The sequence below is a fragment of the Nanorana parkeri genome, unplaced genomic scaffold, assembly GCF_000935625.1.
Source record: "Nanorana parkeri isolate BGI_ZX_2015 unplaced genomic scaffold, ASM93562v1 scaffold863, whole genome shotgun sequence".
Taxonomy (NCBI): Eukaryota; Metazoa; Chordata; class Amphibia; order Anura; family Dicroglossidae; genus Nanorana; species Nanorana parkeri.
In genome coordinates, this window is record NW_017307131.1 from 517896 (window position 1) to 529214 (window position 11319).

An 11319-nucleotide genomic window follows, 5' to 3' on the forward strand; every position below is an offset into this window, starting at 1 on the left:
CACACATAAAAAAGGAAACCCCCCTGTCCCCCCACCATGTAAAGTAAAACAATGAAGCCCCCTCACTTGCTTGTCTTTCTGCAGGGAGGAGACGAGCAGGCAGATCCCTGGTGATCTGGTGTGATTAGTAAAGTCTGCAGACATTACTAATCACTCCGTTTTCGACCCGGAGCTCAGTGAAGAGCTGGGGCTGAAATAACGGAGAGCCCAGCAGGAGCAGCTGCTCCCACTAGTGAGGTACTGACTCAAGCCTGACTGAATTTCCACTCACCAAATGCGAGCAGGCAAGTGGAAATTTTGAGCCCTGCTATATAGGACACAGCAGCAGTGACTAACACCCTTTGTATGGCAGGGGTGAGTCTAGGATGAATGTCCACAGAGAGTGTTCCTGCACAGGTTTTTACCAAGAACAAGAGGCAGAAGCAGGTGGGATGGAAAAAGATGAGGCTGGAGCTCTGCTTGAAATGTTCTCACACTGAAAAATGTCTGCCTAGGTGGTGCTTGACTGTCAAACATGCACATAAAAAACAACAATCCAAAATGACAAAGGTACACTTACCAATGCAAACATCTATCTTTCCTTTAATTGCTGCTTCATGTAGAGGGGTATAGTTCCAATTGTCTCTAGCATTGGGGTCTGCGCCTTGACAAAGTAGAAGGGTCACAACTTCGGCATGTCCGAAAGAACAGGCATTATGTAGTGGAATAAGGCCTCCATCATCTCTAGCATGAACATTCGCTCCGGTCTGCAGTAAATGCTCCACAACATCTTTTCTACCAAAACCTACAAAGCACAGAAATAAAAGAAGATATAGTACATGAATTTAATTTGTTACAGGTATTTATATAGCGCCGACAATTTACGCAGCACTTTACATAGTTGCACGTTCACATCAGTCCCTACCCTCAAGGGGCCTACAATCTAAGGTCCCTATCTCACATACATAGAGGGCCAATTTTTTTTAGAGAGGAGCCAATTAACCTACCAGCATGTCTTTGGAGTGTGGGAGGAAACCGGAGTACCCGGAGGAAACCCATGCAGGCACAGGGAGAACATGCAAACTCCTTGCAGATAGTGACCTGGCTGGGATTTGAACCAGGGACCCCCAGTGCTGCAAGGCAGAAGCGCTAACCACTACGCCACTGTGAATTGAAGCAATTAACTTTTTAGGAACTTAGAAAGATCGAGATATGTACAAAATGCTTAAAACTGAACTCCAGGTTCACTGCCAAGCTGCACCAATGCAAGTGTGTAAAAAAGGAACCAAAAAGGTACAATTGTCCTTTAAGGCATACTCCCATCCCCCTGAGTACAGCCCAACTGGAGAAATATATTTGTCCTCGACCCAGCAACCTTCCCTGTCCTCTCTCCACAGATGCGTCTTTTTCATCCTACAAATGCCCGCGGCAGTGTCAATTCTTTTTATGGGGAGCCATATATTAATGGCAGACCCAAGTGGTCCTCCAGAGAATGTCTCTCTCCATAAGAATGAATAGGGCCATGGTGTGCACATGCAGGATGACAAGGACGCGGTAGGAATGTTTTCTAAAGCAAGACTGCTTTGGGGAGTGGCGCACAGTAGGGATCAATGGATCAAGGACGAAATGAAGAAGGTAAATTCTTCTCCAGGTGGGCTGCACTCACTGTGGTGCAGAAAGGTCAAAGGACAAGGTTTACCAAAAGGTACAAATGTCCTTAAACCCTTTCACTGCCAATGATATGTTATTACAGAGGTATTGTGTCTGTATGGATGAAAAATCAGTTTAGTGCAATTATTACTGAAAACATTTTTGAAAAACAGTTGAACAAATATTACATGACAAAATGGCATGAAAATATGCTCTGGCAGTGACAGGGTTAAAAAAAAAAAAAGAGTACGTCAGAGTAAAAATTAGAAAAAAGAAAGAAAAAAACAAACAAAATTACAAGTACATCTGACAAATAAATGCACATTCCCCATATTGCTTTGAAAATGTCAAGTACAGGAAAATACCTGCTGATCTGCCAGAAATCCAGGGTTCCTAACTTCCTGTGTGGTGTAATAACACAGTGCCTTTGCCAAAATCTCAACCACCTTGCCTGCTGGCCTGAGCCCAACTCTACAAGCATTAAGCTAGGTACACTCGGAACAAATTTCGACTGATTCAGCAGGAATTACCCAAACTTTGCTGCGTTGGTGACCCTATTCACTCTACAGAAGACAATCATTAGATCGACTTTTGCCAAGGGAACATGTTGGAAATTACTTGGCCAAACTAGGCTTGCTAGCCAATCAGCTGCAAGCAACATCCCGGTATTCAGACAGCGGTCAGCACCAATGTGACAATACAAAGCTCACAGCGGGAGATTCGTTCATACACTTTGTTCAGCATGGATGGAGGATTATGTTATATATTTTTCTTTCAGCCCACAGGTTGAAGAAAAAAAAAAAAAGTATATATAGTCGTGTAAAACCTACTTCAAGCCATGCCACTGGCTTACAACCTCAAATGTTCAGTGGGGGCTTGGGCAGAAGCCGAGGCTCTATGTAAAGCCTGAACTTGTAAGCCCTCACGGGCAGGGCCCTCCTTACCATCTTGTCTTGTAATTGTAATGTCTTCGTTATATTGTAAAGCGCTGCGCAAACTGTTGGCGCTATATAAATCCTGTATAATAATAATAATATTATTCACAGTTGGTAATGAAACGCAAACCTAATTAAACACATTTAAACCAACTCGGGGCCTTTGGCAACATTTTGTTTAGAATCCCAATCTTATAAAATAATGGGAAGGCAATATAAGATGCTATAATAAAGTATCAAAGCCCCTGAGATTAAAAAAAACAAAAAAAAAACCTTAGTGCCCCCTAATTTAAAAAAAGAATAAAATGTAAAAAATTGAAAGGTTTTTAAATTTTGTTTAAAAAAGGTTAAAAAAATGAATTCAAAAGAAAGTATAGTGCCGAGGAGGCTATTAAAAATAAGGGAAACATTCCACATTCTAAAATTGTTGCACAGCAAAATTGTATTTTGTGACCTATAGCTCCCAAAATAAACTGAAATCCCAGGCATATGATATACCCTATAAAATCAGGAAATAAGAATTTATTATAAATTACTGTGAGCTACACTAAATATGTACACATTATAATTGTCAAAGCTGTGTCAAATGTTTTGGTTTTTTGTTTTTTTTCCATTTTTTCAAAGTAAAGCCCATTTTGTCCTTTAGAAAACAGTGTATAATATGTGGAGGTGCAATGAATGAGGACGATCTAAATTATGGTCAAACAAACACACAGCCAAAATGGAAGAATTGCTCCGGTCCCCAGGAAGGAAAAACATTTTATGAAGCTGCATCACTAAGAGGTTAAGGAGCAAAAAATCTGAAACAAAATGAGCAATGAACTCTGGGATTAATTCACAAATTCCTCTACCCCACTGTGCTGGTATAGAACATGTTTTTGAGCTCTTATCAATTATTGTTTGAAAAGGGGAGCCAATATCAATTGGAACAGGGGACAGAGATTAGACTAATGCAAACGCTCTAATCAGTGTGTTAATATATAAAAAACCTTGTTTCTGTGCATTGTTTGTAATTTTCCATTTACAAGGGAGAGGCTGCATGTACTTCCTTTGTGCCTTTCTAATCCTCTTATCTCAATGTAAGTCTACCAGTCTGAATAAAAACAATAGACTGTGGTCGCCTGTGATTGCCGACCACAGACTGGGAGTTCAGGAGTAACATTTTTTTTTTAATTCATGCAAGGAGGTCATTTGTACTCAAAACAGCGTTGTGACAATGCTGATATATGGCCTACTGACTGAGGACCAACACATCTAACATTCTGGTAAAAATGTATGAAAGGAAAAAAAAACCTTAAGCAAAGCTCTAGATAGGTACACGAGAGAGGTGGATTAAATACACTGAGTGGCCAGATTATTATGACCACCTGACGTTTGTAGGCAAATTCCTTACAGAGAATGTCTCTCTCCATAAGAATGAATAGGGCCATGGTGTGCACATGCAGGATGACAAGGACGCGGTAGGAATGTTTTCTAAAGCAAGACTGCTTTGGGGAGTGGCGCACAGTAGGGATCAATGGATCAAGGACGAAATGAAGAAGGTAAATTCTTCTCCAGGTGGGCTGCACTCACTGTGGTGCAGAAAGGTCAAAGGACAAGGTTTACCAAAAGGTACAGTTGTCCTTAAACAATAATTGCCAATTATATGTTATTACAGAGGTATTGTGTCTGTAGGCAAATTAGCTATAATTTTGCGCTCAAGTTGCTGGAGGGCCAGACCATTATAAATAGGGAAGCAGGTTGTTTACCACGACAGTAGAAGTGATTTTTTTCTGAAGATATGGGTAAACAATGCAATTTAACAGCCTTTGAACGTGGTATGATTGTTGGCGCTCGGAGCCATGGAGCGAGTATCAGCAAAACAGCAGAATTTGTTCAAGAGCAGCTGTTGTTAAAGTGTTTAAAGACTGGACTGTCAGCCGAAAATCTGGGTCTGAACGTGCGAATTGTGGCCGTCAGCGACTAGTCAATGTTAGGGCAGAACGGAGAGTGGCAAGACTGGTACAAGACAACAGAAGGGCAACGGTGCAGTGTCAGATTCCTTGCATCACCTTTCAGCATCTCGTGGAGTCACGAGGCGGCCCAACAAAGTAATCTCGTGGAGTCACAAGGTGGCCCAACAAAGTACTGATGGGGTGGTCATAACAATCTGGCCACTCAGTGTATATCTTAGTTAGCCAGTGCTGTGGGCCAACTAAATTAGAATATAGAAGCCATTCATAACAGAAACCACTATGCACTTAAAAAAGTATTCTAAGAAATATATTCTTTTCCACTGAGGATAGGCACTGGATTGCAATGAAGTTTGTTAAAAATATGATTCACTAAACACCAGCTCTGCCTTTGCACACAATACACTGTGGCGGGGGGGAGATGGATGGAGAGCTCCGTTGTAATACACACAGATTGCTTGCGGAGCACAGAGGCGGCCATTTTCATGAGGATATGAAGAGGAAAGCCAACCAAAAAAACGCAAGTTTCTGTGTTGATATACAGAACTTGGTGTACATTGCAGACTTTTAAAAAAAATACATAAATAAATAACGCCAATATCTGAGCTGCATACATATCGCAGCAATAAAAGCCTACTTGAAGATGCGACTTTGCTTCAGTTTATAATACAGTTTTAGCATTTCTGCCCTGTCGATTTTAAACAATTTACACCTCTACCCTTGTAAGCAATTAGCACTTGTCCCAGACTGTCTGGCACAATGGTGACTGGATAATGAAAAAAAGGGCAAGGCGGTTTCACAAACTTTCACACGTCCCCTCATGTACTTGCCTTGACACATTCCACGGTGACTGGATCAAGGTGATCTACCTGAGCTTCCCAAGTGGCTATAAATGCTGGGATATGTTCCTGACACTCATTAGAAGTGAAGAAGCAGCTTGGATGAGGAACAGAATGTCTTTAACGTTACAGAACAAGTCCAGGTAAACGTTACCAACTACAACCAGTTTGTATGTAGTCATCTTTGTTGTATCCTTGTTGTCCTGATTTCAGGAATATCAGAGTTTAGATGTTTTTTTTCCTTTCTGGATTTCCATGAATACTTCAATTTGCACATACATACTTCTGGCAGAATTTGCAAAATGCTGAGCCAACACCACAAAAGGTTTCATTTACAATATTTATATATTTTATTATATTATTTATAATCACCAATGATATCCCTGTGTTTGGAGGAGACAACAAGGCCTCTACAGAGAAGCACACCATTTGAACCCTGAAGCACTGCAGAGAATCTCTGCTGCTTCGGAGGTGTGGGAGCTACAGGGAATTTAGTCAAATCTAATGACAATATGAATGCAGCATCACATCATAAGAAAAGAACATTTGCATTCATCAGCCAAGAAGCTGAGCATGGGGCGTACGTAGACTTTATAACACGACAATGATCCAAAACCAAGCCCAAGTCTATTTCTCAGTGGCAGCAGCAGAAAAATGCAAAGGTTCTGCAGTGGTCATTACAATTCGCTGTTGAATATCAGAGTTACTTGGGGGAGATCCTAAACATGCAATTTATGCTAGAAAATCATTCACAGGATATGGAGGCTTTTTGCCAAGTAAAAAAAAAAAAAGGCAGCTTTACCACACAAGAAGATAAAGAGCCTCATTCACAACTTTACCACATGAGAAAATAAAGGATCTCACTCCCAGCTATCACAAAAGACTGCAACCTAACTTTGATGCTAAAGGGAGCAACACACAATTTTAACTCCTTAAAGGACAAAGGCCCTTTTTTCATTTTTTATTTACATGATATAATCCACATTTTAGGCCTGAAAATTACTTAAAACCCCCAAACATTATCAGGGTTATTCACAAAAGGGTGAAGAGTTTGGAGAAGGCAGGAGCAGTGAACAATCTAGGACAGCATAGCTGATTCGGAAAAATTCTCCAATTCAGCGATGTTGTCCGACCTAGATTGTTCACTTCTCCTGCCTTCTCCAAACTCTTCACCCTTTTGTGAATAACCCTGCATATCTTTTCTTATAGCCAAGACCCTATAAAATAAAATGGTGGTAGTTGCAAATTTTTATGTTGTACAACATTAGCGCAACTTATTATCAGACTTAAAAGTTTAGAAGAAAGTGCACTCAAGTTAAATTCAGTGCCCCAAAACACTATATAAAACCATTTTTTTGTAAAACTAAAAGACGAGGTTACAAGGAGTAAATAGAAACCCAACATGTGCGTCCGTGAAACTGCAACAGAATTTACTACCCCAAAAAGTCCATACACAACACTTTTAAAGCCCCTACAGGTTATAAGTTTAGAGTTAAGAGTTATTGCTCTCACTCTGGCATGTGCAGCAATACCCAACATGTCACGCAATCATCATTTTCCTACGTAGGCGCACCCGATGCGTGTTTACGTGACGACACATGTTTTCGCAGGGGCTTTTAAAAATTGCATTAGTTAGGGATTACTCGTACTCGCCCAAATATTCTGATGCCTAGCACGAGTACTTCCGGTATCAGGAAGCCGAGCAGCGTGTCATTACACGCTGCCCGGTTTCGCGATTGACCGGAAGCTGGCCTCGTGAGGTAAGGTTACCTTACCTTAGTATGTGTAGCCCGTCATCCCCCGGGGCCTCTCCAGCGAGAACGCGGCCTTCGTCCGGTACCCAGCCAGAGCTGTCTAGCCGGCCATGTAATGACTTGACGTCCTGCTTTCTGATTGGCCGGGAAGCTGGCTTCATGCTCCCTCGTCATCTCATGACAAGAGAGCATGGAGCCGGCCTCCCGGCCAATCAGAAAGCAGGACGTCAAGTCATTACATGGCCGGCTAGACAGCTCTGGCTGGGTACCGGACGAAGGCCGCGTTCTCGCTGGAGAGGCCCCGGGGGATGACAGGCTGCACATACTAAGGTAAGTATGGAAGCCAGGTGTAATCAGGAAGCCAGGTGGCGAGTCATTACACGCCACCTGGCTTCCTGAATGGGACTTCCATTACTCTGTAATTATCGGTACTCGTACTCGGTACCAAAATACCGGTATCGGTGCATCCCTAGTATTATTGCATTTAATATATTTAAAACAGTTTTTTTAACTTTACTTTAATTGCCATCCCATGGGGGGGGGGCTTAAAAGCCCCCCTATGTGATAGCATATTGGTGGTGACAGTTACTCTTTAAGGTGCTGGGGGTCCAAAAGACCCTTAGTATCACCTTTACACTCCAAATCAGCTATTGAAGTGCAGATCGCACTTCAATAGCTTATTGCTGGGCTTCAGGAGCCCAGCAATGGCAGCTCAGGGACCGGTAGTGGCACAATACACGTCGCTCCTGGTCCCATAGAACAGGGAGGAGATCGGTGAACGGACTTGCGGGTCCCGGGCTCGAAGGAGGGGCAACGGAGCCCGGGAAACACGGCGGGGGTGTCGGGCGTTCACTTTATCGGATCGTTGGAGTGATCTGGTGGCAGCTGAGCCGCCAAAATCGATTCTACTGTAAAGCCGGCCACCAGCTCTACAAATCTGAACAAAGCTAAAAGTCACAGGGAGCCGGGTTTAAACCCTTGAGGATTCATGATGTGATCACATCATGGGTCATGAAGGGGTTAAGAACTCTGGGAATGCAAAATTTTGAAGAGGACCCTTTTTTATTTTTCTTTATTGTTGTGATTGTCCTATTCCGAGATGCTTAATAATTGAATTTGACATCTCTGCATATGTGGTGGATGTTACACAATGAGGGGAGATATTTTATGTGGTAGATTGTTCACTTCTCCTGCCTTCTCCAAACTCTTCACCCTTTTGTGAATAACCCTGATAATGTTCTTTTTCCACAACTGTTGCCTGGAGTGATTTTGTGGTGCTCGGTTGCACAAACATGCTAAAATATAATAGGGTACGGTTGCGGTGTACAAAATGTTCGTCATTTGTGCATCCTTTATGCCAGTATAAAGTTTAAAAAATAAAAATCGTGGAACATGTCTTGGCAGAGAGGCCTTGCAGTACCAGAACACTGAATTCTCCAGAATTGTTCCATGTTAAAAAGTAGTTCCCTTAAAAATATTTTTTTGCAGAAATTAACCCTAAAAGGTGCCCACACACCTTGCGATAATCGTACGATAATCGCGGGAAGTTCCGCTATAGTAGAATTATCGCAAGGTGTGTGGAAGGCGTGCAACCGTTTTAACTGTACGGTCACACGACTTTTATCTTAGGAACATGTTCGAAAACCTGCCGAGAATCGTACGATTGTCGGCGGGTGTGTGGCATGTTCGTAAGATAAATGCCGCAAGCGCACACGGCCCGTTCAGCATTGCGGTCATCGGAACCCCGCCCCTCAGCGGGGGCGGGCTTGCGATTATCGCAAGTACGATCTGCCTGTCCAAGATGGGCAGATCGTACATTTTTTTAGTCTTGCGATGGTTGTAAGGTCTGTGGCCAGCATTAGGCTACATTCACAAATCTGTAGTGTAGTGAGATAGGGGGAAAAAATTATACTTGCTGCGTCTTTGGTGTGGTGATCAGCAATAACACCTACCATACAGATATGTGGCAAAACCTATAGTAGCATCTAATTCACATAACGCAATATCACTTGAAAAATTAAAAAGGTATTGGCCTGGACTCATACTTGTGCACTGTGGCAAAAGTTCCTGTGTGTTAATGTGCTTTACAGTGCCATTAATCAATAGCAGGCCGATATGCACACACAGTCATTGCAAAATGTATTTGACCCTCAGCAAGCACTTGCAATAAATAAAGGTGGGTATGTTTTCCGGCTTGTGGTCATTCGCGGAGGGGCCATTGAAAAGAAAGTGAACGGGAAAGAAATTTTTTATATTTTTAATTTCGGATTGAGTAGGGAAGGATTAGAATCAGTGTCAAATTTTTATTGCTGCCTATGTCCCCACTGGGGAGATATACCCTCTTCATCTGCACTGGTGACCATTGTAATCAAGAGAGAATGTGATGGGGAAAAAAACAAGATTTTACAGTTGTTCCTAGAACAGGTAGAGGGGAAATCTTCAACTGTACAGCCCGTGACATACTGCACGCAAAGCCGTGGAGAGCGAAGCAAAGCTGTCCGGCACGGAGATTTGCGTGCAGTGTGTGAGCCGAGTGCAGCCATATGATTGACTGCACCTTCAGCCAATCGGCTCTTGCGTTACAACCAGCCAGACTTTGTATGCTAACAAGCGGGTTTATTGGCTGTAGATGAAATTTTTCATCTCGCAAGCTGACGTGCCGAGGAGAAAATTACATGACACACTGCTCGCGCAGGCAGCATGCCACCGCTCCGCGTGCAGTGTGTCACAGCCTTTAGGGTAATAGTTGCGTAACAGGGATATCACTCTCGCTTTGTAGAGATTTCTGCTCACGTTCTGTTGCATCTGCATAACAGGAATTAAATGGAAATCTCCCCAATGCAAAAAGAAAAAAGATAAAAATAAACTAACAGTGGGTTTTAACTGGGGATGTTCAGATACCAGTGCAGATACTTGGCATTTTCATGAGAACTACCAGGGTTGCTGCGGTTGCAACTCTGACTGGGCCCTGACGCTCCACCACTGTCCTGAAATCATTAGTCTGTATTGCTTTAGAAACTATCACATGACAACAACAAAAAAGGTATCAGTTATTGGTATCGGTGAAGACAAGTATTGGTACTTGTACTTGGTCTGTGACAGATGCCTCCTAACTTTTGCGTTTTTTTTCTAGTCTAGTACCTGGAAAAGTATGTGTACTTGTACCAAGGGTGGTACTTGCTATCTGTGCATCCCTAGTCTATCCCTTCCTTACTCTATCCAAAACTAAAAAAAGAAAAAAAGAAAAAAAAAAACACTTCAGCTATACATACACTTTCTGAACACAACCACGTTCCCAGTTTTTAAAGACATTTAAGCAATTAAAGTCTAGTAAATAACCTATAAAGTGAGCCTGTATGGGACCTTTAAAGGTACATTGTATATATAACAGATATTGCATCTCTTTTAACCATACATCTTTATTAGAGGTTTTTAAAAAATAAAGGATAAAAAAAACAACAACATTTGATGCAGATTCCTGTAGTGCTGGACCAGTAGGCAAATCCACAAGGGATATGTGGGGCATGAGACACTTCAGGCAATTGAGGTGTTATAGCTGTGACATACACTCTTAACCCCTTCGTGACGGGAGACGTACAGTGTACGTCCCGTCACAAAGTGGCTATATGACTGGCCACGTACACTGTACGTGCCGAGTTATATTAGCCTCTGTAATGCTGGTAACTGCTGATTCTCAGCAGTTCCAGTCATTAATTAATGCCTCACTATTGAGACATTCATTAATGAAATAGTTAAGCTTTTTTAAAAGCTTCTTTCTTTCATTAATGAAAGAATGAAGCCTTTACATTCAGATACGGGTTCGCTAAATAGCGATCCTGTATCTGACAGCTGAAGATAGCAGAGAGGTAGCAGTGACTCACCTCTCTGCTATTCGTTTTGACAGCTGGAGAGCCTGGCCCGATGTTAAATGATACATTTCAACCACTAGATACAAATGTATCTCTTGAGTGAAATGTATCAGTTTTGATCGTCCAGGAACGATCAAAGACCTTTAGTGAGATCTGATTCTGACATGCTGTCAGGATCAGTCTCTAAAGTTATTATTAGCTGTTCCTAAGCTTGGAGCAGCCTGATAATAACTAAAAATTTTAAAAAAAGTTCATCTATTAAGCAGTCATAGTGATTGCTTGATATAAACTGACAAAAAAAAAATGTTTTTTTTTTTTTTACACTTATTTTTTTTACAAAG

At 42.0% G+C, this 11319-nt stretch overlaps 1 protein-coding gene across 2 annotated transcripts in view; it reads right to left on the bottom strand.

Moving 5' to 3' along the window:
• LOC108794528 (tankyrase-1) overlaps positions 1-11319 on the bottom strand; it is a 191530-nt gene that overhangs the window by 170783 nt on the left and 9428 nt on the right. For both annotated transcript variants that reach the window (XM_018565583.1, XM_018565582.1), the window contains exon 2: positions 560-784. In XM_018565583.1, the coding sequence (XP_018421085.1) occupies positions 560-784 (225 nt within the window). The remainder of the gene's footprint in view (positions 1-559; positions 785-11319) is intronic.